The sequence below is a fragment of the Tiliqua scincoides genome, chromosome 14 (assembly GCF_035046505.1).
Source record: "Tiliqua scincoides isolate rTilSci1 chromosome 14, rTilSci1.hap2, whole genome shotgun sequence".
Lineage (NCBI taxonomy): Eukaryota > Metazoa > Chordata > Lepidosauria > Squamata > Scincidae > Tiliqua > Tiliqua scincoides.
Window position 1 is genome coordinate 14,727,202 of NC_089834.1, and position 27,582 is coordinate 14,754,783.

General features: G+C 50.2%; 3 protein-coding genes, 1 long non-coding RNA gene and 2 pseudogenes across 6 annotated transcripts; 3 read left to right on the forward strand and 3 right to left on the reverse strand.

The window, feature by feature from the left end:
- The first annotated feature begins 546 nt into the window (after positions 1–546).
- OGFOD2 (2-oxoglutarate and iron dependent oxygenase domain containing 2) lies at positions 547–8,076 on the forward strand. Of its 3 annotated transcripts, XR_010793288.1 has the most exons (8): positions 547–696; positions 1,527–1,583; positions 2,159–2,269; positions 2,681–2,780; positions 3,928–4,052; positions 4,701–4,958; positions 6,924–7,399; positions 7,527–8,076. XR_010793288.1 is itself a non-coding variant. In XM_066609619.1 (7 exons), the coding sequence occupies exons 1-7, from the start codon at positions 553–555 to the stop codon at positions 7,197–7,199; spliced, it is 1,071 nt and encodes a 356-aa protein (XP_066465716.1). In that variant the 5' UTR covers positions 547–552; the 3' UTR covers positions 7,200–8,076. The 3 variants fall into 3 exon arrangements, 2 of the variants coding, with proteins under 2 accessions (XP_066465716.1, XP_066465717.1); XM_066609619.1 differs by having other exon boundaries at positions 6,924–8,076; XM_066609620.1 differs by having other exon boundaries at positions 4,701–4,889; positions 6,924–8,076.
- On the reverse strand, positions 5,163–9,792 carry LOC136634231 (uncharacterized). The gene is made up of 2 exons (XR_010793289.1): positions 9,530–9,792; positions 5,163–7,195 (listed from the first exon to the last, which is right to left on the reverse strand). It is a non-coding gene; the product is annotated as an uncharacterized lncRNA (long non-coding RNA).
- LOC136634992 (5S ribosomal RNA) lies at positions 5,593–5,712 on the forward strand (annotated as a pseudogene).
- On the forward strand, positions 9,558–16,270 carry ARL6IP4 (ADP ribosylation factor like GTPase 6 interacting protein 4). Its single transcript, XM_066609621.1, has 6 exons — positions 9,558–9,727; positions 12,274–12,485; positions 12,691–13,011; positions 13,131–13,248; positions 14,019–14,088; positions 14,783–16,270. The coding sequence occupies exons 2-6, from the start codon at positions 12,287–12,289 to the stop codon at positions 14,837–14,839; spliced, it is 765 nt and encodes a 254-aa protein (XP_066465718.1). The 5' UTR covers positions 9,558–9,727; positions 12,274–12,286; the 3' UTR covers positions 14,840–16,270.
- On the reverse strand, positions 11,876–11,993 carry LOC136634562 (5S ribosomal RNA; annotated as a pseudogene).
- A 2,067-nt stretch (positions 16,271–18,337) lies between the features above and the next one.
- PITPNM2 (phosphatidylinositol transfer protein membrane associated 2) lies at positions 18,338–26,339 on the reverse strand. The gene is made up of 5 exons (XM_066609999.1): positions 26,206–26,339; positions 25,528–25,677; positions 24,413–24,596; positions 23,254–23,382; positions 18,338–22,061 (listed from the first exon to the last, which is right to left on the reverse strand). The coding sequence occupies exons 1-5, from the start codon at positions 26,337–26,339 to the stop codon at positions 21,717–21,719; spliced, it is 942 nt and encodes a 313-aa protein (XP_066466096.1). The 3' UTR covers positions 18,338–21,716.
- Between the last annotated feature and the right edge of the window lie 1,243 nt (positions 26,340–27,582).

A 27,582-nucleotide genomic window follows, 5' to 3' on the forward strand; every position in this document is an offset into this window, starting at 1 on the left:
TATGTGTGTATGTGAATATCTGTGTATATATGTTCATGTGTTTACATATATGTGTGTACACGTATGTGTGTGAATATGTGTGTATATATGTGCATGTGTGTACATATATGTGTGTATATGTGAATATATGTGTATATATGTTTCGGTATGTATATGTGTCAGTATGTGTGTGTACATGTACGTGTGTGAGACTATGTGTGTATATATGTGCATGTGTGTACATATATGTGTGTATATGTGAATATATGTGTATATATATGTATCTGTATGTATATATGTGTCAGTATGTGTGTGCACATGTATGTATGTATGTATGTATGTGTGTGTGTGTGTGTGTGTGTGTGTGTGTATATGTGTGTGTGTGTGTGTGTGTGTATATTGTTACATGCCTCACATATATGTATACACATTTATGCATGTTTCCTTCGCCCCCACCCGGGCTGGGAGTTTGCAGACGCTCCCTGGAGCTGGTTTCCCTCCGGGCGGGTTTCGCGGACGGACCTGTGGCGCTGGGCGAGCGGGTTCCTCCCCCTTTGCGACCCGGGCGGAAACATGGAGCGGTGCTCCGGGGTTCCGGGCGCGGGAGGGTTCCTGGCCTGCGCCTGCTTCCTCACCGACAACCTCTTCGTGCCCCGCTACGGGCTCCACCTCCGCTACTGCGGGGACCCCGCGCAGCTGCGGAGGGACTTCGGGCCGGTAAAGCCCGGGAGGGACGCGGGGAGAGGGGCGCAGGGAGGGCTCTCCCCAGGGACAGCCTGGGCAGGGCTACTCAGGAGTAGGCCCCACTGTAGCCAATGGGGCTTACTCCCAGGTAACCATGGGTAGGATGGCAGCTTTGAGAGCCCAAGCCAGGTAGGTCTACTCAGAAGTAAGTCCCACTGTAGTCCATGGGGCTTACTCCCAGGTAAGTGTGGAGAAATGGCAGCTTTAAGTGTCCAAGCATTGGCAGGTCTGCTCAGAAGTAAGTCCCACTCTAGTCAATGGGGCTTACTTCCAGGGAAGTGTGGATAGGACTTACTCCCAGGGAAGTGTGGAGAAATGGCAGCTTTAAGAGCCCAAGCATAGGCAGGTTTGCTCAGAAGTAAGTCCCACTCTAGTCAATGGGGCTTATTCCCAGGGAAGTGTGGATAGAACAGCAGCCTTACATGGCCTTCACACGAGGGCTACTTCCTAATAAATATGCATAAGCTGGGACTACAGAATGGTACTCCTTGCCACACCTACTTGGCGAGTAAGGGCCCAATCCTGTCCAGCTTTCCAGCACTGGTGCAGCCACAATGCAGCCCCAAGAACCATCCTCTTCCCTTGAGGATGCTTCCTTGACTGCCCACCACCACCACAGGAAGAAGCACACACCCTGTGGGCAGGGCTGCATCAGCACTGGAAAGCGGGACAGGATTGGATCCTGAGTCCTATTGATCTGAATGAGACTTCAGAGTAAAGGAAGGGAGGAGGAGTATAGTCATTCATAAAACAAAACATGTCAGTGTCTGTCACATAAAGCCTTGTATCTCTTCCTATTCCAGGCCCTGGCTGAGCGCGGCTGCCGAACTGAGAAAGAATTTGAAGACGTGGTCCAAGAGGTACAGTGCTTATTTTGCACCTGGATGCATAGTTTGAAGCAAAGTGGCTAAAAACCTATTTATTTATTGTGCCAATACACCGCTTTGCAGCCAAGACTGGCTTCCAAGCAGCTTGCAATTAAAATTCATGGGAAAATGCAATATATTTTCAAATATGTGAGCAGCAGGCAGTCTCTTCTGTAGCTGGCAAGACATATAGTCCAGGTTCCAGACTCTGTCCTCCTCCATTCTCTTTCTGGAGGAATGGCAAGTGATCTGGGCGACTAGCTGTGGCCATGCCCTTCTACTGACATAGGCCACGGTTGGGAGTGCTCAACAGAAGATCAGAATGCAAGACCGCAAGCATGTACACTTTTTCTCAACCGTCAGTCCCACTGAGCTCAGTAGTGGGTAAAAATGCACAGGGTTAGGCTAAATGCACATTTGTTTTGATTGCCTAGATGCAAAGTCTAGGTGCTTAAATAGGAAGGGAACCAAGTCCTGTCTAAATAAACATGGAGAGCATAAGGTCTGTGGCCCACTTACACCCATCTAACGACCTACCTCTTTCTGAGCATTGAATTTCATGTCTTTAGGTTGAAGGAGAAGTGAAGAGGAGGAAGGAATTAGATCGCCGGTCTAGAGAAAGAAAACAGGTCATTTCCCAGAACTACAGCCCAAAGCACCCACATCTATATACGTTACAGGTAAAGCACTTCCTTCAGTGAGTTTGCACAGAAGTCCAGGGCTAGAGGAGTCAGAAACAGCCCCCTCCTTGAGTAGCACTCTCCCAAAATGAAGAATGGAGAAGTAGATTTGCACCAGGCTGGGGCAGTTTTGAAACTGGATAAGAGAGAACATTGTTAGCCTCAACAATCAAGCTGGCTAATACTGGTGTATCTTTCTAATGGTAGTTCAGGCAGAAGGAGGGGAGGGGGAGAGAGGAAAACCCTGCGGTGCAGCCTCAATTACCACAGTTAAGCAACCAAGCTATTGCATCTGCCTCGGCGCCTCCTTCTTTCCAAGAACAAAACTGAAATGGAAGCACGTTAAGCAGAAGAAGCTATTTTTGTAACCATGACAACTTCAATTCTCCCTTTCCTTTCTCCCACTCCTAGGAGTCCTTTCTAGCACCAGAATTTTTGGACACAGTCAGGTTCTGCACATCCAAAGATGCTGATCTCCAAGGCCTTCTTAGGCACCTGGAACCTATATCAGGTAAAAGGAAAGCTTTCACTGATCAGCTATATAACGTGTGTCCATGGCAAGAGGTATTCCCTGCTGATTTATTTTAAAACAATTATCTTTGGAGCAAATTGCCCTTAATGAGATATTAAGAATATTTATATACAGCTTTTCAACCAAAAGTAATTCACAAAGCGGTTTGTGTAGCAAAATAAGGGCGCAATCCTAACCCCTTATGTCAGTGCTTTCCAGCACTGACATAAGGGCAATGCAGCTCTGAGGTAAGGGAACAAACATCCCCTTACTTTGAGGAGGCCTCCCTGAGTGACACCCAACTGCAGGATGCAGTACATGTCCCACTGGAACTATGCCAGTTCTGGAAAGCACTGACATAAGGGGTTAGGATTGCGCAGCCCTAAATTGTAGTAAATATAGAATGTACAGGCGCTGAGCTTTGAGATGTCTTTGCATATTTGACAATCTGGCAGGCACACCTGCGACTGCGCAAACGCTTTGTTGATATGTTGAGTGTTGAAAAGCCAGTGCTCTGGAAAATAGTAGAAAGTTATAGAAAGAGCTAGCCTTGAAGATGTTATGAAGAAATCATATCTATGGAATGTGTTTGCGGTTAAGCTAGAGAGCCAGCTGGTTACAGCCAGTATGAATCAGCATCCTTTTGTAAAATTCCCTATTATGTAGCCTTATATCATGTGTTTTGAGACTTAATAAAAAGCTGGGTCAGGAGCTGGGAGACACTTTACTTCTCCCTTGAGTCCTTCCTGCTCCTGCTTCCAGCCCTTTCAACCTCTCTGAAATCTGTCTGTTGTCTAATTCTTTGCCATGGCTCCTCTGCCACACCAAGCAGCTAACTCAGGCTGCTCCTCAAGTAGCACTGCAATGCTACACTAAATCAGTTAACAGTGCCCTTTGACCAAGGACTCACAAATCTGAGATCCGTTCATTTAACAGCAGATGCCATGACCTGATCCTTGAACCCACTGCATATAAATGTATCATTGAGCCATAGCTCCTTTCCACAGAAGGAACTGTCTCTTCCAATTTACAGAATAACATTTATTTCTGGTCACCTGGAGATAATTGTTTACTCTCCACAGGTGACTAAGTGACCAAGCTACATACAAATCCCTTTTCCCCCTTCCCCCCTTCTTCCTCACATTAGATAAGAGAATCTACCGACTCCCAGTATTCACTGATGAATTCTGCCAAGCTTTCATTGAGGAGCTGGAGAACTTCGAGCAGTCGGACATGCCCAAGGGGAGACCTAACTCTATGAATAACTATGGGGTAAGACTCAACGGTTTGTGGTTGAAGAGGAATTAGGACGTCTGTGGGCTCAGCCTTGATGGTTGCTGGTGTCTAAGTGCAGTAACTGGCACTGACTGTAATAGTAACAGTGACTGACTGGCGCAGGCCAGGATTGGCACCAGCACTCCCTACTGTCCGGGTGCCATAAACATGTTTTATAGTATGTTTACAGCAACCAGCGCTAAGTAAGTATAGGATCGGGCTCTGAGCTCTGAATCAGGAAGTGCTTGGTTCAGATCTTACCTCGTTCACAAATTCGTGAGGTGGCTCTAAGTACAGCTGTCAGTCCCAGCCTCAGCCTTTCCATCTGTAATACACAGGTAATAATGTCACCAACCTACCCGGCAGGTTTGCAGTAAGGCTGAGAAATAGCATCCATAGCTCTGAAAACTGATATGTGTGCCTCACACTTGCGACACACAAAAAGCTACATGTTTTTATGGTGCTGCTTTGGATTCATCGCCACCCAGTCAAATCAAGCCTCTCAGGTCCAAATGGAAATATGGCAAGTTAGAAAAGAGGGGAGTATTCCCAGATGTTGAAAAGAAGCCAAGTACTGAGAAAAAAAATCAATCCATTGTTTTTGCAATGCCTTTTCTCTCCCTCCCACCCACCCTTCTGCTGCAGGTTCTCTTAAACGAACTGGGGCTGGATGAAGCTTTCCTCACCCCCCTCCGTGAGAAATACCTGCAGCCCATCACGGCCTTGCTTTATCCAGACTGTGGGGGCGGCTGCTTGGACAGCCACAAAGCATTTGTCGTGAAGTACGCCTTGCAGCAGGACCTGGATCTGAGCTCCCATTATGACAATGCCGAGGTGACCCTAAACGTCTCCCTGGGGAAGGAGTTCTCTGAGGGCAACCTCTACTTTGCAGAGTTCCGACAGGTGCCTCTTCTTGAAAATACAAAGCAGGTTTTATGTGCCAGGAGGAGGGCTGCTCCCAGTAGCATTAATGCCTTTGCACAGAAGTGTCATTCACAGAGGCCATTTGCAGCTGCAGCGAAGGACTTGAGGCAGTCACTGTTAAGGTAGGATAGGAACCTTGGGAGTGTCCCAGTGTAGAGCAGGGTGCACAAAAACAGCAGAGTCTTTGAAGTTTTGCTGTTGTATATTTGAGCAAGGATTCACACACACAGAGTAGTCAAAGCAGTCCAGGTCATACACACTGAATATTGCAGTCCAGCAGTACCTTGCCCAAGTCAGTATCCACAAATCACAGTCAGTCCAAGGTCATAAACAGCCAGTCAAGGTCTCCAGCAGCAGTTTTACAGTTTACACCTACTGCACTAGTGGAGCTGCTTAGTGAGGCTTAAGTAGTCTGAGCACCCAATCAGAGTCTGCTCAGTTAACAAGGGTGTGGCAAGCACAGCTGCTGTGTAATCCAGCTGACTCAGCTGCTTGCAACTTTCCCTGAACCAATTGTTTGCTAGTAGCTCTGGCCATGACTGAGCAGAGAGCTAACAGTCACTTTCCTGCTCAGCCTCTGAATGCCTCTGAATGCATTTACTTATATGGCTCTGTGTGCAGCAACTGTTACCCTGCATGTGCTCAATCTTGTCTGATCTCGGAAGCTAAGCAGGGTCAGGCCTGGTTAGTACTTGGATGGGAGACCGCCTGGGAATACTGGGTGCTGTAGGCTTATACCATAGCCTTTCGAGACTGAAGGTTGCCACCCATGGCTCTGTCAGTGTGCGTGACACTATAGAGTGAACAGACAGGTCCCTGCCCTGAAAGGCTTGCAGTCTAGAGCAGCATTACTCAAACTGTGGGTTAGGACCCGATTTCAGGTGGGTCACATAGTACCGAGCTCAGCTGCCATTGAAAATACAGAGTGCAGAGCTGCTGGGTTCCCGGTGGGAGAGAGGCCTGGTGCTTTGCCCTGGATAGGTGGGAAGATGGGATGATGGAGAGTGGGGATGGCTGTGTGGTTGGAGAAGGACCCAAGTCTGTGTTCTGCTTTGATTTCCGAGTGAGCTCCAAGCTATGCAAAATAACAGCATGTGTCCACTGCGTGATGGGACCTTGGGCTGCTTGCGGCTTAGGTTTGAAGCCTAAAACATGATGTCACTTCCGGCCTTGGCATTGCTTCTGGTGGGTCTCACAGATTCATTCCAAAACATGGGTTCCGATGCTAAAACGTTTGAAGACCATTGGCCTAGACCAGGGGTCTCCAAACTTTTTGGCAAGAGGGCTGCATCAAATATCTGGCTTGGTGTGGAGGGCTGGAAAAAAATTTAAATATAAAATTTAAATAGTGATGGAACTTAGAGGAGTGAATAAATGAGTGAATGGGCTCATTCATTCAACCTCCCTGGCCCTCAGAACACCCTCCAGACACAATCAGAGCACAGTTCTGGTCATGTTCAGTTGAGTGGGCCAGAGGCTTTCCGGGGACCAGAGGTTGGTCGCGGGCCGGAAAGAGGCTTGTGCGGGTCGCATCTGGCCCCCGGGCTGGGGTTTGGAGACCCCTGGCCTAGATTATTGACACAGCAGGGAGAGGGAGAACTTCCAAAGTGTTGTCTGAGGCTGCAATCCTAGCAACACTTTCCTATTGACTATAATGGAACTTAGTAGATTATGCATAGGTTGGGCTCTGAATTGCTACTGTTGGAAATGGGAAGGTGGCCCAGACGGACCTGTGGTCTGAGAGTCCAGATGGCCCTATCCACTAAGTACACCCAAGCTGGTGGTTGCGATAGTGAATCTCACACTTGTGAAGAAATCCTTGCATCCTTTTACCCCACATTTTGTTCCAAAGAGGTCTCATTTGGCCGCATTGTTGTCCTCGGTGCTCTGAATGGCAGAAGTAGCCACCCTAAACTGGTGACCCGCCTTTCATTCTTTTTCCAGGATCCCAACCCTGTCCCGAAGTACATCGAGGTGGAGCACGTGCCCTTACATGGTTTGTTTCACCGGGGAGGGCAGATCCACGGAGCACTTCCCATCGCCTCCGGAGAGCGCTGGAACCTGATTGTCTGGATGCGATCGTCCCCTGTCCGGAATCAGCTTTGCCCCATGTGCAATAGGGTGCCTGAGCTGGTGCAGGCAGAAGGGTTTGGGGACGGATTCACCAGGAGTCCCGGAGGCAACCAGCCTGAAACCGTGGATGTATGCTCCTTAACCTAGGTGGGGGGGGGCAATGAGAGATGAATCTTGCAATGAAGGCAATACAGTTCTCCAGTATCCTCAAGTCGTTTTTCTTGCACAAGGTTGAACTGTGTGTTAAAATCAGGTATACACTGCAAACATGGAGCAAAGCCAACAGGGAAGTCAAAAGAACAAACCAAAATCAAATACACACAGACATTTCTCGAAGAGTTTCATGGGTTTGAGGGTCCAGTCCTATCCAAAGTTCCAGTGCCAATGCAGCCACAGTGCAGCCCCGAGGTTAGGGAACAAATGCTCCCTTACCTTGAGGAGGCCTCCATGACTGCCTCATGGAACGTTGGATAGGATTGGGCCCTGAACGAGAGAAAAAAAGTCCAGTCCTATTCAACTTTCCAACACTGGTGCAGCTGTGCCAATGGGGCATGTGCTGTATCCTATGGGGGGGGCAGTCACAGAGGTCTGCATCCCCACTGCCCCTCAGGGCTGCATCCCTACTGGAAAGTTGAATAGGATTGGATTCTTAATTAACATTACAAATTAGCGTAAAACATAATTTGGATCCATGAGGATTAACGTCAGTTTGTATCTCTGCACATTCTAGAGAAGCTCAATTATCTGTTGGGACTGTTAAGCCTCTGAAGAAGTACACTAATCAAAACATGCCTGGCTGCAAAGATGATTATAGCTCTGTCATGATGTGCAGGGGATGTGAAATACGTCCCCAGGGCAACAATTTGTTGGGTACTTTCGCTGTTTACAGCTTTAAGTTAATAATTTGATTTTTTATCTATGAGCTTGATTTATATTCATATTATCTATCTGTCAGACTCATCTCTGTTGTTATCTATATATCTTCTTTTACTGGTTATTTGGAATAAATGTTGTATATATTTGATACGCTTTGTATAGACGTTGGTTTATTACCTCATCTTCCATGCTGGCTTTGCTTGGTGTTTATCTATTTCCCTTCGGTTGGTTTGTTTTATTAAAACAGGGGTGTCCAAGGTTTTTGGCAGGAGGGCCACATTATCTCTCTGACACCTTGTCGGGGGCTGAATTAATCTACATTTCAAATTTGAATAAATTTACATAAATGAATATATTAAAAATGGAACTTATATGAATGAATGAAGGACTTGCAATAGCTCAAGGCCTATAAAAGGCCTTGCACATAGCATGGCTGGCCTTTCCTTTGCTGCCGCTACTGCATCACAGACGTGAAACAACAAGCAGTGGAGGGAGTGAGTCCTCAGCCCACAGCTCACTCGAGAGGTCAAACAGTTGCCCTCACGCTGAGAGCATTTGCATCGGGCCAGTGTGGGCTCCAACAAATCTCCGGAGGGCCAGAGGCTCACTGGAGGCTAGGGGCTCCCTGAGGGCCGCATAGAGAGGCCTTGAGGGCCGCAAGTGGCCCTAGGGCCGGGGTTTGGGCACCCCTGCATTAAAACACTGAACACCACGTAGCCCAGGCAATGTAGGCAGGTTAAGAAATCAGAGACTATGCAGACTCCACAACAAACTGTCTTGCTAGTTGGCTTAGCAATCAATCAACATTTTGCCAATATCGTGGGTTGTAGGAATCAACCTATCTACATAAAGCTCTGCTGGCCATCCCATGGCACAGCTCCCCCAGGCTGTCGGGGTTTCTGGTACAGCTGGTAGGGAGTGGGAAAGAGCCATCAGCCTGGCTTGCTTGCCAGAATAGCCCACCCTTGTACTGTGGATGCCCCCCCACTTCACTGCCATAAACCAAAGCAATTTTTTAATTTAAACAAAGCAGCCAATTCATTGCTGTTTTAACACTGTATACATCAAAACTGCAGGGGTAGCAATATGTTATTTGAGCACCATCTGAAAAACATAAGAAGAGCAGTGCTGGCTCAGGCCCGTCTAGTCCAGCTTCCTGGATCTCACAGTGGCCCACCAGATGCCTCTGGGAGCTCGTAAGACAAGAGACCTGCATCCTGCTGCCACTTCCTTGCGTATGGCATGTCAGACATAGCCTAACTCGAAAACCAGAAGCTTATGTATATCCATCATTGCTTGACACAAACATAGCTTCCTCTAGCAGCCTCAAGAGCACAGCAGCCTGATCATTTTTAATTAATAATTGTTTATTATTAATAAAATCATTCTAGATCTCTTTTTTATTTTTAGTTTAATGGGTTGTGACAACACAAAACACACAACACCAACACGTAAACACTACACAAACACATTACAACACAAACATTACAAACAACACAAAAACACAATAACATACAAACAACACACACCACAAAAACACATCCCAACAACACACATGTCCCTGAGGTAGGAACTAAAGTGCTCTGGGTCCGTTTTCCTACCGGAAGTGTTTGAGCAACGCACGGATCCAAACCGGAAGTGAGCCCGGAAGCGAGGGGGACGGTTGCTGGGGCCGGCCCCGTCTCCAAGGCTGCCGAGCGTGCGGTGACGGGTGGGAGCCCGAGCCCGGAAGAAGCGGCGCCTCTACCTTGCCCGTGCCCCCCACCGCACCCGCAGCGGCGAGGCCCTTCCCCGGCTCGGTGAGTCTGAGAGGACGCGGTCGGCTAACGGGTCCAGCGGGCCTGGCCTCTGCTACGCATGCGCGGTGCCCACCTAGTCCGAGAGGACCGTTTCTGGCGGGAGGCGGGGCTTAAGTGGCGGGAGGGTGCTGCGATTGGCTGGTTGGGCTTTGACGAGCAGGAGGAGCTGCGTGGGGTTTCTTAAAGGGCCAGCGCCACCGGCTGAGTGGGTGTCATGCCCTTAAAGAGACAGTGCGCGTTGGTGGCCGCTGCTCTGCCTTCCCAGAGATGGCTGCAACCAGGTCAGGAAGTCTCCTTACAACAAGGAGCAAAACTGCAACAAGGAGTTGCAACAAGGAGATTTCCTGATCTGGCGGCTACTTGTTGCAACTCCTTGTTGCAGTTTTGCTCCTTGTTGTAAGATTTCCTGATCCCCTTGTTGCAGTTTTGCACCTTGTTGTAAGGAGATTGCAACAAGGAGTTGCAACAAGGAGATTTCCTTGTTGCCAACAAGATCAGGAAATTTCCTTGCAACAAGAAAATTGCAAGGAGATTGCAACAAGCAGTTGCAATTTTCTTGTTGCAAGGAAATTTCCTGATCTTGTTGCAAATCCTTTATGCAACCTCTTTGTTGCAAGGAGAAATCAGGAAATCTCCTTGCAGCAAGGAGATTTCAACAAGGAGTTGCAACAAGTTGTAACAAGGAGATTTCCTTGTTGCAAGGAAATTTCCTGATTTCTCCCTGCAACAAAGAGGTTGCATAAAGGATTTGCAACAAATTGTAAGATCAGGCAATGAAGGTTCCACCACCACCCAGCATTTGACCATCATCACAACCCTGCAACCTTTGCATGAACTCATCCGGTTATAGCGTTCTCTGTCCAACTGCACGTCCTTCTGCTGGTTCGCCCAGGGCAATAGGAAGCAGGATAGCCCTACGTTGTCCATTTCAGTGTCATTTAGGAACATGTTCACACAAGCCAGGCCCAGCGATTGTCCTCCAGAGAGACACCCCTGCCTGTCCAAACAAAGAATTCCAGGGTATCCTACTGAAATGGAAGTTTGTCAACTTATTTTTTTTTTAACTGCCTAAGTTTGCTCCTGTGCCTTGAGCAGCCACCCCAAAAGGAAGTGGCTGATGCTTTTCCTGACTTGGAGAGAAAGCAGTGGCAAAAGTGCCATGTACTTAATTTCTGTTGTCCGTTTCCACTGTTAATAATCACCAGAGCCCAACAGTTAGTTTGTTTATTCTTGACAGCCAGTGTCATAATTTTAAAGACTCTGCTCAGGTTTTTGAAGACCTGTCGGTCTCTGGGACAGAGCAGAGCCTGTTAGCCGCTCCATTGGTGCATATCATTAGCCTGCCTGAGAGTCCAAAACAAAAACACATCTAGTGTGTGTCGAAAAGGTAGCCAGGCGGGGTGGGGGTGGTGTTTTGCCAGATCCCAGTCCAGACTTCACTTAGACAACCTGTGCCCACTTTAAGCTAATTAGTTCCCCTTTCCCCCCAACAATGGCTGTAGTTCTGCCCTGCATGATTTAAAACTGGGAGGAGTGGTGGAGACCAGGAGTGGAGTCTTGTGGAAGAGGGTTGTGAACTTCTACTGATAACAGATCTTGAGGCTGGTCACATGCTGGTCGCGCACTAACAAAACAACAGTGAAAGTTAATGTGGTTCTTGATTTTGAAGGGTGCGTTGTCCCACTTAGTAGCTGCTATGCATCTAGGTCCAGCTGGTGGAACTTGGGGAAGTCTAGCAGAAAATAGATCCTACAGTTGTACAGGCTTCTCTGCCCCTTTTGTAGGAAACTATCTAGGATGGCACTTCGGTGATGAGACTGGACTCTCTATTTCCACTGCAGCACCAGAAACACTGCCGTGTAGGATCACACTGATGGGCTACGTAGGCCAGCATGTTATCTACTGGTGGTGATAGTCTATATGATATGGCAAGACATAGGCCAGATCTTATGGGCTCATTCAGCAATAAGGCCCAGTGAGCTCAATGAGACTTACGGCCGGGTAACTGTAAAGAGGATGTCAGCCTTAAAGGGTCTTAAAGGCTGGCATCATTTCACATGTAGCAGGCCCGTAGGATTGACCAATATTATTATGTCTATATTACGGTTGGTTGGTTGGCAACCTTCAGTCTCGAAAGACTATGGTAGAAGCCTACAACACCTGGTATTCTCAGGTGGTCTCCCATCCAAGTACTAACCAGGCCTGACCCTGCTTAGCTTCTGAGATCAGACAAGATCAGGCATGTGCAGGGTAACATATTACGGGGCACAGAAGGAACCTTTGGAACTCCTTGCCACAAGATGTTGTGATAGCTATTAGATGACACTGCTGCTTCTTAAACATGTTGATATCCCACTTTTTCCCTCCCATAAGGAAGCATTCAAGGTGGCTGGTGTGGTGAAGGCTGCAGTGTGAAACACACTTATGAGGCGTGAACCACCTTGAATCCAGTTGAACTTGCTTTTGAGTATTCATGCATAGGATAGTGGATAGGGGGGGACTGATCCGGGGTCGGTTCGTGGTCTTTCTCTTCTTGCCTGGAGCAGATCTGCAAGTCTGATGGCTCACAGCCAGGCACGGAAAAGATCCCGAAGCAGGAGCCGGAGCGACTCTCGAGGCATGCGAGATGTGGAAAAAAAGGGAAAGAAGAGGCGGAAGAGCAGCAAAGACTCCCGGAGCAGAAGGAGCCCATCTCCTGCTGGCAGGGGAGGAGCTGAGCCTGAAAGGCTCCGACTGGGCTCAGGCTCCTCCAGGGAAGGTAAGGGGACAAGAGGGGGCTGACCCCTTCAAAAGCAAGGGCAGGACTTTTTAGGGGCTGACTATGGGGAAGTGAGGAATCCAAAAGAGAGTCCAGTTTTCATGCCTGCCCAGCAGGGTCTATGGTGACAGTGTCAAGGGCAGTGTGATAGACAGTCCCTGGTCACCCCGATTCCCCAGCAGTGGCATCTTTTGCTTGGTTCCAGCCAAAAAGAAGAAGAGGAGAAAATCCCACACGGCCACCACCTCCTCCTCGTCATCCTCCGCAACCACCAGTTCCTCGTCCAGCTCGTCTTCCTCTGACTCCTCTCCGGAGGAGTCCAGCAACGCTGAACCCAAGCCCAAAAGGAAGAAACCGAGCAAGAAGAAGATGTCCAAAGAGAAGGAGAAAAGGCGGAAGGTGAGGAAGAAGAAGAAGAAGACCAAGAGGAAGGCCAAGAAGAAAGCAAAGGAGGAGGAGGGGAAGGCAATGCCCGGCCCTTCCCTGGATCAGTGGCAGAAGGAGGCTCTGGGAGATGCAGGGCCAGGTAAGAAGGGCCTTTCTGGCAGGGAAATGGGGGAACAGCAACCTGGCTCTGGGCCCAAGCAGGTTGGGGAACCTGAGCCTGTCGGTGGGAGTGCTTTCTGACCGGGCTCTGCCTTTCAGCCCTGACGGACGAGCAGAAGTCCCGCATCCAAGCCATGAAGCCCATGACGAAAGAGGAGTGGGACGCGCGGCAGAGCGTGATCAGGAGGGTGGTCGACCCCGAGACGGGAAGAACAAGGTTCGGTCCTGGAGGGGGGAGGAAGGGGTGTCAGGATGCCCTGCCGAGGGTCGGTTTGTAGAGCCCCCACTGATATATCCTGCATGGGGCAATTACTCCAACCGACCTCATGCAGTGTCCTGCGCTTTCCACCCTAAGATGCGGTCACAGGCAGCTTCTCTCTGCAACAAGGAGTGTTGCTGCGAAGTTATGAGCACATTTAGTGCACAAAGCCCTTTGCAATTAGTCTTCTTTGTCCTCGTAATATTGTCATGCAGCCCCCCCCCCCCGTTTACATATTGGGGAAGTCATACGGGGGAAGTCAGGCTCAGCGGTTTGGGGCTTGCCCCTGGAGTACTTGACTCAGGTGGGACGTGACCCCGTGTTCAGTGGCAGCCCATTCCTTGTGAAAGAAGGGTGAGGCGCATTAATGGGCAGCCTAGTTTCCTGTGGGAGACTAGCCAGAGTGGAGCCTCCTTTGTTAGGCATGGGCTACCCTGGGTTTGCCATTTGCTTGGGGCCAGCCACATGGGAAGGGCATCACCTTTCATGTCTTGAGTGCGAGTTCTGAAAAGCATCTCACTGGTGACAGCTGGACCGATATACTGTCGCGTTTGGAATCCTTGCTGTGAGCCAGCTAGACACTGCCGGCACTTTCCGGATTCTTAACTGTACATGCTACAAAATGTTGATAACCGTAAGGCATACAAAACCTACTGCCTGCACAACTCAGGGGGCACCTTGTGCGACACAAACTGTCACAGTTGGAAGGTCTGGTCTTTCTCTTGCAGGCTTATTAAGGGCGACGGTGAGGTCCTAGAAGAGATTGTTACGAAGGAGAGGCATAAAGAAATCAACAAGGTATGCAGCTCGTTCTCCTTTTCCATGACGTACAGGACTGGCCTCTTTAGTGTGTCTGGGGAGAAGTTATGTCAAATGTGTGGGGAATTGCAGCAAATTTGTTCCAAGGATAGACCCTCAAAAGTTACACGCTCCTCCCCCAACTGCTAAAAGTTGCACCTAACCCCAATCTGATCCGATCCACAGAACTTTAGCCTTATTTTGTCCCCATTTTCAATTCACTTGCCTTCTTCCATGAGGACCAGAAACCTGACTGATGCAAGCTGACTGTACTTCTTTCTCGATTCCCCCGTGAGGTCAGGGGCCCCCAAGCTCTGGCCCGTGGGCCAGATCCAGCGCGCCACCGTAATCAGCTCGGAAACGGCAGTGGCAAAGCCTCCCGTCTTTGCGCCTGATCTGTGCAGAACCTTGCGCTAGGTAGCCATGTCTGCCAGGCAATTGGGGTGCAGAACCTTCTGGAGCAAGGTGCAGCAGCAAGTGCTTGCCCAGTGCAAGGCTCTGCAAAGATTGGGCAGCAAAGGCAGGAGGCTGTGGAGTGGAACAGTAAGGCTTCCCCACTGCCACCCGAGCTTATTATGCTGCTCTACTAGGTTATTGACCATTTAAAAAAAGGAGTCTTTTTTTCCTCCTGCTCCAGAGTGTTTTCTCGTGTCCCTCTGCGCATGAGTGATGTGTCTTGCGTCTCCCTTTACAGCAAGCCACCCGGGGAGATGGCCTTTCCTTCCAGATGAGGACAGGGATGTTGCAGTAACAAGGCTGAAGCAGCGGCTTGTCGAAGATGTGGCTTCCTTCCCTGGCAGCAAGGCTTTGCCAACGCAGGCACACCTGCCCCTTGTACCTCCTTGAAATGTGCACGCCAGTGAATTTTTTTTCCTTCAGAAGACTGGTGAGGCAGGACGCGTGGGTTTGGTGCCTGGGGGCGCAGGTCCTCCGGTTACCTCCATTGAGATTCCCTGCCACTCTTTCTCATCACTACACACCCTCCACAGCGAAGCCCGTTCTTTCAAAGGGGGGGGGGGAAGAAGAGGGTGTTTCTCTTTTTTTGCCTGCCCTGCTGAGTTGCCGCAGATGAGACGCAAACCCCACACCTGAGAAAAGGACGAGATTGGAGGTTGGTACAGAAGTGAAGTCTGTTAACCCAGTCAGCCATGGCGTGGCTCTGTTCAACCTCCTAGCGGTACCACACGCCAAGAGTGCTGTGTGGCCTTCCCGAAGTCAGGGCAGGTCAACCCTAGAGAACCATCAAGTCCTCCTCTCTGCACAGGATGAGAGGGAGGGTGGCTTGTTTAAAAACACCCTAAATACGCCAGGGCTCTACAAAAATAGCAGCCGGCAGGACTTGGCTATCCTGAAATAAGCTGCTCTTGGTATTCCAGGAGTGGAGATCTGGCACTAGCCGTTGCCCTGGCCCAAAGCCAGCCTGAGGAAGGCTGCCTGCCTGCTTACCTCCCCAACCGTAGCGTAACCTGGCTCAGGCTGCCAGCCTCTGGGGCTGTCTAGCTGTTGCTGGGGCTCAGGAATCCTAACCCACAATTGAACAGGGGTGCGATGGTGCCAGAAAAATAGCATCCTGCCCAAAGCTGGGAGTTTTACAGGCTATTTAATATTAAGGCAGGGGGTCTTGGGGCCCCCACACCTTTCCCCGTCCCCTGAGCTGCCTTTTTATCTCCCGTCCCAAGTCACAGCTGCCTGCGTAGAATCTGCCGTGAGCTTGGGACTGGCCTGTAGGCCAAATTAGCACCCGACTAGGCTTCTAGGCCCCGGCCCGCACGGGAACGACTGCACTGGACGTGAAAGCCACCATGCATGTTGAAACTTAACCCTGCTTGATTCCACATTCGGATCTGGAGCCTGGTAAGGAGCAGGCAGCCTTCAGCATTGCGGGGCTTCTTTTCCAGGATTCCGGCACTCAACCACTGAACACAACGTAATTTGTTACGAGGCAGGCTTTGTGTCCTCTTTTTGTGACAACCCTCTCCTGCTTCCCAGCCTTCAAGCAGGCCTCTAGTCTAGATGCAGCTGTCAGCACCAAGGGACACACACACACACCTTGGGAAGAGGCAGCACCCTCTAGTAGATGGAGGTGACTCCTTGCAACCCTGTACAGTCCCTTTGGGACTACAGGAAAGGCACAGCATGTATGTGTGAACTTCCAAAATGGATTAAAGCTCACTAAAAGGAACGTGTTTCCGTTGCCGTCTGTTTATTTCTCTCTGCGCCTGCTGAGGAACAGGTGACGTCCCAAAGGAGGCTAAAGAAATAGGGAGGGGAAGAAAGCATTGGAAAGTGGGAATAGGATTGGAACAGCCTTGCACTGGGGATAAGTAACAAGGGGACCCCACTGTCTTGCCAGCAACCCCTGTTGCATCTGGTCAACTGCCACAGAGAACATCATGGGTGGCCCTTTGGTCTTTTATTGCCCCCCCCAACCCCCAAGGCTGAAACTTGTGTTCTTAAAAATAAGCCCCTTTCCCTCAGGATGCTTCCTGCTCCTTCTGCCCACGAAGAAAGAGACATAGCCAAAAGCCTTCCCATTTTTAATTGGTGTTTTTTTTTTTAACGTACAAGTGATAACCATATACAAAGCACACCCAGGCAGCAGTAACAGCAAGGAGAAGGGAGTCATACGGTCAGGGGCGATTGCCACAGACGAGAGCACGGAGACCGACAGTATCATGCGCGCACACGCACACAAACACATGGAAAGATGAAAACAGACCCAGCCGGACCCCTGGGTTCTCTCCGCTGTGCCTTCCGTGTCAAACCGCCTGGAGTTTGTCCGCCCAGCCCCTACTCCAGCCGTATCCCTACTAACCCATCATTCAATTTTCCGTTCAACAGGGAAAGCGTGGCTGGAATACAGACATTAACAGTCAGGGAAGAGGACGCCTGGGAGGTCGAGGACAAGGTCGAGGACAAGGAGAGGGAAGCCAGACTGTAAGGCTTCAGAAACTCACGGAGAACTGCAGCAGTGGCAGATATCCCTGAACAAGGGGGCACCCCCAGTTAAATGCAGGAGGGGAACATGGGGGGAGCAGCCCTTTGTGGCTGGCGGTCCTCCATCCCAAATTTTTAGGAGGCTGTAAACATTCTTCAGAGTGGGGGAGGGGAGACTGTATTTTGGATGCAAACTACCTGGCCCAGTTTCCCACAGGTTAGGAAAATGTAGCATGTAGGCCTCTTTTTCCGTCCACAATTTTTAGACTTCTGGGGGATGGGTTTTCAACACTATAAATGCCATACAAGAGGGCAGGCCCTTCCTTAATTTGCATTGCTTTTGGGACTGCAAGCACTGTAGAGTTCTTGCAAGGTGTGGAGTGTTTTGGCAAGATACAGGGCAGTATCCAACTAAATTGTTAACTATGGACCTTGGTGAATGGCCTTGAGATGTGTGTGTGGGGGGGAGGGGGGTTGCCCCTCTGCAGTCACAAGGACTAGGAACTTGTCATTTGGCTAAAGAAATGGAAGCTCAGAAAATCAAATTGTGTGTGTGTGTGGCCACAGAGTAGGGTGTTGTCCCAAGGGAGGGGGCATTTAGGAACTCGCAACTCACTGGAAACAGCCTTGCTGACAAACCATCATCTGCAAAAGTTCCCATCCAAACACAAGAGGGTGTGCTCGCCTGCAAGATCTCAAAAAAGTCACATCAGATCCGGGTCCACTCTGCAAACACCACCCACACCCAAAACCCAAAACACACCCACATTCCAATCCTGGGTCTAAATGACTCAAAATTGTGTAATCTGAACACATCTTGCAAACCACCCAAGTCTGCCTATAGACGCATAATGTGTTAGTCACGGGGAGAGGAAGTTGGGCAAAGACCTTTTCTCCCCTATAGATGGACCCCTTGCGTGTCCTAAGTGCTGACACCACTCTCACTTTGTCAAGCTTATCTGCTCCGGTCATGAGGACTAGAAGCTGGCTTCTTATTTTAAGTGAAGGCTGAGATTCTCAGGATTGCTATGCACACTTCACATAAGTCTTCCTTCAGCAATGGACAAGAGTGTCCAGGTGGCCCAAAGCAACTTCTAACTATCCACAAGGAGAGAGTTCCTGACCTTTCCTCAACCACTCAAGACACCATTCCAAAAATGGTCTTCGGAGCCCAAATGCACTCTGCCAAAAGATGGCTGTCCTTTGCAAAACCTACATACATTTGGTTTAATAGTACAGGTTTAGTCTGGGATCTCGTTCTGTCTGCATCAAGGTGACCTTCCAAGGTACTTGGAAGGTCACCTTGATGCAGACAAAATGAGATCCCGGGCCAAACTTATGTCAGTTTTGTGAAGGATAGGCATCTTTGGGGAGAATCTCAGGACCCAGTTAGTTGGTTCCAATTTATGTCATGTATTTAAGCTACCCTGATGGATAACTTTGGCCACTCAAGAGGTACACACGACCTGGGTCAGGAATGCTGGGAAGCCTGGCTTGAGATGGCACTCCAGCAATTTGCAAAAAGACCTTGCTGTGCAGACACTCCCCTCCCAATTTCATCCGGGGAAAAGCAGCCACCTTATTTTCCAATTGAGCTATTGCTTTTCAAACGAGTAGCGAGTGGAGCGTTCAAAACACAGGACGACACAACGTGGGCGGGGCGTAGGGGGGGAACATCGCGGAGGACGTGGCACAAAAATTATGACACCCTGGAAAGGTTTTAAGGAATATATAAAACCATCCTAGCCCACATACCGATATTATTGCAGTGGCAAAAAAAAAAAAAGAAGCCGAACGAACGAAGATGCTTTCGTCTCCCCTGCGATTATGAACGTCGGGTTAAAAGCAAACAGTGAGAGCAGCTGAAAGAAATAAGCAGGTTGGCCAAAGGTGCAAAGGGGGTCTGATTGTCACTCTTCGGGATTGAGATTTGTTTGGAATACAGATCGATGAGAGGCGGTTCAAAGATTGCACTTAGTTTCCTTGGACAGTCAGATTCAACTTGGTCCATAAAAACATTCTTTGTACATAGTGCCTGAAACCAAGAAAGGGGGGTGGGGTGGAGCATTTAAGATCTTGAAATATCAAACCCCTGAAGGTTTCTGTTCCTCCAGGCACAATACATAAAATAAATAACTTCCATTTCATATATACCCCCTCCCCACCAGCCCCCTAACATTTACATTGTCCATCCCTTTACACTATCTTACACGCACAGTAAAAAGGAGAAACCAAAGTTTTCAGCTTGAGTTGGGGGGAGGGGGAATCTGACATGTCTCGGCTCGTGGACTCTGTTTGGAGGGGAAGCTGAAGATTGGGGTGGCTGCCTTGTCACTTTCTCAGTGACGGTCTGGCGATCTTTCGCAGAGGGTGCTTTTGCACGATCCAACAAGCTACGCAGAGGTAGCCCCAAGTGCTACAACGAGGCCCACGTCAATTCCCCTAAGAGTTTTGGACGTACATTCGCAAAGAACCAGGCCGGGTGGGCAGAAAGGGAAGCCAGTAAGGGTCTGTTTGTTTTCCTCGGTAGTAAAAATCTGCTAAGATCTTCTCCTTGGCTCTCATCTCAGCCAAGCGGCATAATTAGGCATCTTGTAGTATGGCTAGCTAAAACACGGAGATGCGTCGGGTGTCATGAGCTTGTTTCAAAAGAGCAGCAGTTGTCACGGAACTACGAGTGAACCTACTCCCCCTTTAGGGGGATCGCACCCTTCTGGGTGGATGGACACCGCTTTACATTTGGTGTCGAAAGCCAAGGCGTGAACCAGGGCTGTTGTTTTTTTTTTTCCTGTTTCTGTTTTCCAATGTCCGGATGAGTTGCTGAAGCCCCCCAAGGTGGCTTGACCGAGGCTGCAATCACAGTGCTGCGAGTCTTGGTATTGAAAAGGGAAAAAAAAAAAAGGAGATCGAGGAGACAAAGCCTTAATAGGTCTAGAAAACGCTTTCATATAAGAGCTCGGAAAGTAGAAAGTGGTACAAATGGCGAGAGGCGGGGAGGGAGAGGGACCTTTGTGCAAATATTAAAAACACCAGAAGCTGTAGGCGAGAACGGGCGTCCCCAGCTTGGGAAATTCTGGATCCTGGGTTAACAACAGGGTGTTCTGGAAGGGAATGTCCGTTAGCAAGAGCCAGGAGTGCTGACTCCTGATGGGGTGGGGGGGAAGACAGGGAGCTTTTCGGACCCTTCCAGGGAGACACTTTCCCCTATTGTGTCCTGTGTCCCTGAAAGCGATTCCTCTTCTACAGCAGCTGCTAGAAGGCGATGAAGCAACAGCAGCCCCCCAAACGGGCCAGTGGGAAAACCACACGTCCATTTTCCTTTGCCTGTAACAAAAACCAGCACAGCCACAAACTCCTGGACAGGGAGAGAGAATGCAGGCAACCTTTCAAGGTGCGCCCGCCTGATTTTCCAGTGGGCATTTCCTCCTCGCTCGCTTTGCAGGTCTCAGGTCAAGTGGCCCCAACAGCCCTTCCATTCAATCTCTTTAACTGTCCATGGGAAAGAAAACAAAAAGTGCTCCGGCCCCAAAGGTGCGCATACGTGGAATGGGTCTGGGCGGCCGCGCCCCGGCTTAGCGACATTGAGCTCTCATGCACTATCGATAGGGAGGTGGTTGCTTTGTAAAAAGGTCTGGCCCCATTTCTAAAAAGTCATCAGTGCAAAACAAATTAAAAAAAAATAAAATGAGGTTTTACAGTTGCCTGCCTACGGTTAAGAAGAAAGCAGGTTGACATCCTGCATGAAAAGCCAGTTCCAAAGTGGGGGAAGAAGGAATGACTCCTGCTGGGGGGGGGGGGGAAAGAAAGAGGCAGAGCTGGGGGAAGATCTGGACGAAGTGGTCTCCCAGGCGGAGAGAACGCAGCGCTCTATGTCGTTTCCGCGACGCTCGAAACTCGACTGTGCTGCGGTTACGTTTCGAAAGGCTTCTGTAGACCGTCCGGAGAATCGACCAAGTGCAGATTCACGGCAGCTCAGATGGCTTGTGGTTCTTTTTCCAGCCCGCACCGCAAATCCAAAGCTTCCAAAATGCTTGCCTTCTTCCCCCATTTAAGTGTGACTGCCCAACATCTAATCCAATTCCGCGCCAATTGCACGGCCGGCATCGCGTTAGCGGACGCGGGGTGTGTGTGTGGTTTTGGCTGATGCCACTTTGTTGTGTAGTTCACACTTTCTGGGTCAGTGCCAGGGGCTCCCCACTCTCCAACCTGAGTCTCCCTGGATTCCAGAGGAGGAGCCACTTTCCTTACTCTCCTGCGGCATCCATCCATCCGCCCACCCAGATCGCGGAACCAATCCACGGCGACGTTCCCCCCCCACACGGCACCAAAGTGCCTCCCCGAGTTGAGTCTGTCTGATTGATGGCTAAGAAGCTGAGGAGGCACATATTTACAACTGCAAAACCTGGATAAGAGAAGGAAAGGGAGGCAGGAGAGCAGGGGCCACGCTCCGAGGCCGTTTCTATTCCCATCTCCCTCTCCAGGCGCCCCGCTTCGAAAAGACGCTTTCTTCTTCCCCTGCCGTAAGGCCTGCATGTTTTGCGTGGGGAAGTCACGTCGTCGCCGCCCCCTCAGAAGGTTCTCGCCACCTCGCCGGCAACGAGTAGCACCATGTTTGCCCTTCTCGTCCCGCACGGGAGGCCTCGGTTCCTTCACTGCTTCTGCAGCCGCCTGCGGTTGGCTCTCCCCCAGCTCTACTTCTGCCCCAAGGCCCCGGGTTCAAATCTGGAGGCGGCGCTCCGGCCCCAGCACCCCGTGGCCAGGCTCAGGCTCCTCTGGCCGCGCTCCTTGTCTCTCTCCCGGTCGCTCTCCGACTGGCTGTGCGCCCGCTCCGGCCTGTGGCTGGCACTGCCCCCGGCCGCCATGGGTTGGGACGAGATGGTGCGCAGCAGGTGGTTCCGCTTGCGGAGGAACTCTGGCTGGCTGGGGAGGCCGAAGCTGCCTTTCCGGAGGGCCATCCGGGCGGTGTTCTTGGCGGGCCGCAAGCGGTGGCTGTACTCCAGCTGGGCCAGGTGAGAAGCGTATCCCTCCGTGATGAACTGCAAGTGGGGAAAAACAAGACGCAATCTCACTGCAGAAAAGCACTCAGGGTCACTCCCATTCTGCCGCCAAATGCCATTTTCAGACCACACCAGAGTGCTTTCTGCTCTTCGTGGCGCCGTGACCCACCCCATCCTCCTTGGTGGGCCACGACACTCTTGGTGGTGCCGGAGGGCTTCTTCTGGGTTGTGCTAGGCTGGCGACCCTCAGCAGGCCTCAGAATGGCCAGCGGAAGCCTCCGAAAGCCACGGCAGCGGTTTCTGGAGACTTCCGCCGGCCGTCCTGAGGGTCGTGGAGGTCAGCAGACTGGGTCACTGGCCTGGCACGACCCGGAACCCGCCTCTGGGGCTGCCCGATGGCTGCCCAAAGCCACTGAACGGAAGGGCAGGTGAGAGGGCCCAACTTGCGACCCACCTTGCATGGCCTCGCAACCCATCAGTGCGTGACCCACACTTTGGGAAAGGATGTGCTAGAGGAAGCTGGCCTACTACCGTCGTTGGCAACCTTCAGTCTCGAAAGACTCTGGTATCGCGCTCTGAAAGGTGGTTCTGGCACAGCGTCTAGTGTGGCTGAAAAGGCCGATTCCGGAGTGACAATCCCTTCCACACTGGGAGCAAGTGCAGTCTGTCCCTGGTCTGTCTCCCTGGCTATGGGCCTTCCTTCTTTGCCTCTTTGCCTCAGACTGTTGGCCAAGTGTCTCTTCAAACTGGGAAAGGCCATGCTGCACAGACTGCCTCCAAGCGGGCCACTCAGAGGCCAGGGTTTCCCACCTGTTGAGGTCCACTCCTAAGGCCTTCAGATCCCTCTTGCAGAGGTCCTTGTATCGCAGCTGTGGTCTACCTGTAGGGCGCTTTCCTTGCACGAGTTCTCCATAGAGGAGATCCTTTGGGATCCGGCCATCACCCATTCTCACGACATGACCGAGCCAACGCAGGCTAGTCTACCAGGGCCAACCTAAGACCTTTCGGCACCTACAACATGCCAAATGCTGTCTCTCACCCACCCCCCACCCCCAGCTTACTGGCTCCTTCCTATAGTTGTTTCAGGGGTGTGTTAGAGCTCCACTGACAAAGAGGCTGCGCCCCAGCGGAAGGGATTGGACAGGTGGCATTCCCAGCCAACCCCTCCTTCTAAAAGCAGCCACCTTTCACCTCCCCGGAAAACCAGCGTTTCAAATTCTGCACAGTTTACCTGACACTGGTTCTGCAATTTTTTGGTCGGCCGTCCAACAATGTAGATCTGGGAGGGTGGCAGGTTGATGGAGCTGTAGACAGAGATGTCCTTGGTGGACCCATAGGCTGCGTGGATCTTCATGTGGACCTGCGCAGGAGGGAGGAGGAGAAGGAAGAGAAAAAGCAAGTCAGCGCCAGAAGTCGCTTCTGGTTCATGCCGGCAACTTCTGATCACATCTGGAAGACCTTCTGAGGCTGGAGGGCCAAGTGCAGTCCCCAGGTACGTTATTATGGCACTGGGCCACCGCGGCCGTTCCCCTCCCCATGGATTTAATTCAAGGATTTCTATATCCATGGGATATCTTGGAACAGATACCCCACAGATACAGAGGGTGTACAATGAAGTACGCCTGGTAGATGGTTTTCTGCAGGAGATGGACTGTTAAAACAGCTCAAATGAGGAGGATGAACTGCCGATTAAATGTCAAAGCTGAGTCACCTACTAGGCCGGGGTGCCCAAACCCCGGCCCCAGGGCCACTTGCGGCCCTCGAGGCCTCTCAGTGCGGCCCTTAGGGAACCCCCAGTCTCCAATGAGCCTCTGGCCCTCTGGAGATTTGTTGGAGCCCACACTGGCCCGATGCAACTGCTCTCAGCTTGAGGGAGACTGTTTGACCTCTCGCGTGAGCTGTGGGATGAGGGCTCCCTCCACTGCTTGCTGTTTCACATCTGTGATGCAATAGCGGCGGCAAAGAAAAGGCCAGCCTTGCTTTATGCAAGGCCTTGTATAGGCCTCGAGCTATTGCAAGACCTTCATTCACTCATATAAGTTTATCTTTAACATATTCACTTATGTAAGCATATGTACATTTATTCAAATTTTAAATGTAAATGAATTCTTTCCCCCCCCCGGCCCCCGACATAGTGTCAGAGAGCTGATGTGGCCCTCCTGCCAAAAACTTTGGACACCCCTGTACTAGAGGACCAAAATTTCTTTGATCAGTGGTGCAAGAAGCCTGTTTATCAGCTGGGTAATATTAGCGATGGCTACACTTCAGCAAAACGTTGGCTGCAACCAAATCCCGTTTCCTACGTGACCGGACTATGCTCAGCACCTTAAGCTCAGTTGTTCTCAAACAGGCTCAGCTCAGGTCAGCCCCCCCACCCCAAAACCGCTTACGTCTGTGAGGAGGGACTTCAGGAAGTTGGCCTTGTGCCGCAGGGGATCGTGGACCAGCCCATCACAGAAAGAGACAATGCCGTGGGGGAAGTTGTGCTGTGCTAACCAGGCCACCACCCGTTGCTTCTGCATGTCGGGCCGGCCTGTGACGTAGATAATGAGGTAGCCAAGATCTTGCCAGTGCCTGCATCAAGGAAGCGGAAGACAAGAGGAGAAAAATTGACATGAAATACTGGAGGAAAATGCCTGGAAAAGCTTAAATAAAGGCAGTGAATCCTCAACAGTCGTAACTGGTGATGACAAAACTATTCTAGCTTTACTGACTGAATTAGCACCTGTGGCATGACAGGAATCCGCTGTCTCAATTCACGCCTGAACAAATCAAATCTCTTTGTATGTTCTAAGGCAGCAGTTTGATTGTCAACCTGCACAGTGAATTAACTTGCATAGTTGTGTTTCCTGGTGATTTTTTTTTTTCCAGTGAACTTCCAGGCTTCCTCCCCCTCCAAAATATATTGATTTCCATTTTGCGCTCCAACCTTTTGATATGTACAAGGGAAAAAACCAGGAAAGAAATATTGGGACAACAACAACAGTATTTATATACCGCTTTTCAACAAAAACTTCACAAAGCGGTTTACAGAGAAAACCAAATATCTAATGGCTCCCTGACCCAAAAGGGCTCACAATCTAAAAAGATGCAAAAGAATACCAGCAGACAGCCACTAGAAAAGACACTGCTGGGGTGAGGTGGGCCAGTTACTCTCCCCCTGCTAAATAAAAGAGGAGCACCCACTTGAAAAAGTGCCTCTTAACCAGTTAGCAGGGGACCCACAGAGATGAATGACTATAAGCTCCCGGAAACTCAGATTGGGGTCTGAAAAGCAGGGCTATGTGAAGGCCAAATCACACCCCCCCAATAAAAGGCCATCTCTCCATCCCTGGGGGTTGCACCCCCCTACTTTCCTAAATTCAGTGGGTTTCTGTGCTGCAAAAACCACAAGCACCTTTTCAAATTTTCCTCCGAGACACTGTGGACTAGCAACTTAATATATGAAGAGGGCATTTTAAGAGTCCTCCATTGTAGGCCACCTTTCATTACAAAGCTCTGGTACCTTACTACGTCGACGGCTCCTGCTCTGACTTTTGGGTCGCTGCCCATGATGGAAACGCTGGCTGCGAAGGAACCATCGATACTGAAGACCACAAATTCGGTCCCTTTGGGCAGGATTGTGATATAGCTGTCAGCAAACGTGTGGTCCCCCCTAAAGAGGAAAAATAAAAGATATTTGGCTTACTAAACACTGAGAAAGGGTTCAGGGATCAGCCTTGACCAGGTGGACCTTCTGATGGGCACAGGCCTTACACAACAGCCCCACTTCTCAATATCTGTCCCCCCCATTGTCAGTTTGAAGCCCCCCTTTTGCTTGAGAAAAACAAAAACCCGCACACACAGGTGGTAGAGGTGGTAGATCTGACCACATCTCTCTAATGCAGTGGTTCTCAAACTGTAGGTCATGATTTTTGGTGGGTTGTGGGATACTGGCACCACAAGGTATTCTGGGGCAGTACCCAAAAGCCACAAGGAATTCTTGGGTGTGACGCAGCCCCTGCAGCCCACGATGTGGGTCACACCAGTAAAAAGATTGAGAAGCACTGCTCTAATATCTTCTCTGGTGTGTCTCTAAAACCCCTTATCCTTTTAATCCATCCCAATTCTTTTGTACAGACTTGCAGCTTCTCAATTCCCCCCCCGCCCCCAACATTCAAGGCACCCCATCCGAAAAACGTACCTCACCACCATTTTGATGGGATACACACCGATCCCCAGCCGCCGGTTCTCGGGGATAACATAGGAGATTCTGCCGCTGCTATTACTGATTTCTGTGTCAAAGTAAACCCACTCTCCGGACGGGGGCTGTGTCATGATGTGAATGTCCACCTGTACCGCACAAACCAGGATGGGGGTGGGGGGGAACAAAACAGAATAATATGGAACATCTAACAAGGCATTCCTCATAAGAACATAAGAACAGCCCCACTGGATCAGGCCATAGGCCCATCTAGTCCAGCTTCCTGTATCTCACAGCGGCCCACCAAATGCCCCAGGGAGCACACCAGATAACAAGAGACCTGCAAGGCCTCCTGGGAATTGTAGTTTAAGAACATAAGAACAGCCCCACTGGATCAGGCCATAGGGCCATCTAGTCCAGCTTCCTGGATCTCACAACGGCCCACCAAATGCCCAGGGAGCACACCAGATAACAAGAGACCTGCAAGGCTTCCTGGGAATTGTAGTTAAGAACATAAGAACAGCCCCACTGGATCAGGCCATAGGGCCATCTAGTCCAGCTTCCTGGATCTCACAACGGCCCACCAAATGCCCCAGGGTCCTCAAAAGTAGCAAGGACATTTTCAAGATCATAAAAGCCAGACTGAAGCCCGTTTGCTTCTGAGTCTTTAGATGGATTTGTTACCAAGTAGACCCCGGTGCTTGGTAAAGAGGATATTATATAGTGGGACCTTCCTTTTTTGACAACAGACCTCCTGGATTCAGTGTTCTTTTGTTGTCGTTGACCGAACTGACTTTTGTAAGTTAATTAACGATGTCAAAGTTAATCAGCTGTTGAGCTTTAAACAGCTTTTTTTTTTTTTTTTTTTTTTTGCACAGATCATATTTCAATGTCAGTTGATTCAGACACTAATGTAAATAGGAGCTGGACAGTCCAGATTTATACCGTGACATAAAAAGGCAATAAAAACTCTTAAAGCAGGAAACTTGGCAGACAGACCGTCAGACTGTTAAGATAATGAGGGAATAAAAGCAAAGGTTGAAGAGTGCACAGAAACCGAATGAATTCTTGGCATTCATCTTCACAGCAAGAGCTACGGGACACAAAACCATGCCTGGACCGATTTTCTGAGGCCTCCAAACCCTGGCCCAGGGGCCAGATGCGGCCCACAGCGAGCCTCTATCCGGTCCGCTGCCAGCCTCTTGTCCTCTGAAAGCCTCTGGCCCGTTCAACTGAACATGACCAGAGCTGTGCTCTGATTGCATCTGGAGGGTGTTCTGAAGACCAGAGAGGCTGAGTGAATGAGCTTGGGCTGCCCTTTCAGCAGTGACGTCTCAGCTGCTGAAGGTGGTGCTGGGAGAGCCCAAGGACCGGAAA

Coding starts and splice junctions, on each gene's coding strand:
- ARL6IP4 (XM_066609621.1), top strand. CDS start 12,287: ATGGCTCACAGCCAGGCACGGAAAAGATCCCGAAGCAGGAGCCGGAGC. Junction 12,486..12,690: donor CTCAGGCTCCTCCAGGGAAG/GTAAGGGGACAA, acceptor GCTTGGTTCCAG/CCAAAAAGAAGAAGAGGAGA. Junction 13,249..14,018: donor CCCGAGACGGGAAGAACAAG/GTTCGGTCCTGG, acceptor TTTCTCTTGCAG/GCTTATTAAGGGCGACGGTG.
- PITPNM2 (XM_066609999.1), bottom strand. CDS start 26,339: ATGACACAGCCCCCGTCCGGAGAGTGGGTTTACTTTGACACAGAAATC. Junction 24,597..25,527: donor GGAGCCGTCGACGTAGTAAG/GTACCAGAGCTT, acceptor TCCTTGATGCAG/GCACTGGCAAGATCTTGGCT. Junction 22,062..23,253: donor AATTGCAGAACCAGTGTCAG/GTAAACTGTGCA, acceptor CCCCACTTGCAG/TTCATCACGGAGGGATACGC.
- OGFOD2 (XM_066609619.1), top strand. CDS start 553: ATGGAGCGGTGCTCCGGGGTTCCGGGCGCGGGAGGGTTCCTGGCCTGC. Junction 1,584..2,158: donor TTGAAGACGTGGTCCAAGAG/GTACAGTGCTTA, acceptor TCATGTCTTTAG/GTTGAAGGAGAAGTGAAGAG. Junction 2,781..3,927: donor GCACCTGGAACCTATATCAG/GTAAAAGGAAAG, acceptor TCCTCACATTAG/ATAAGAGAATCTACCGACTC.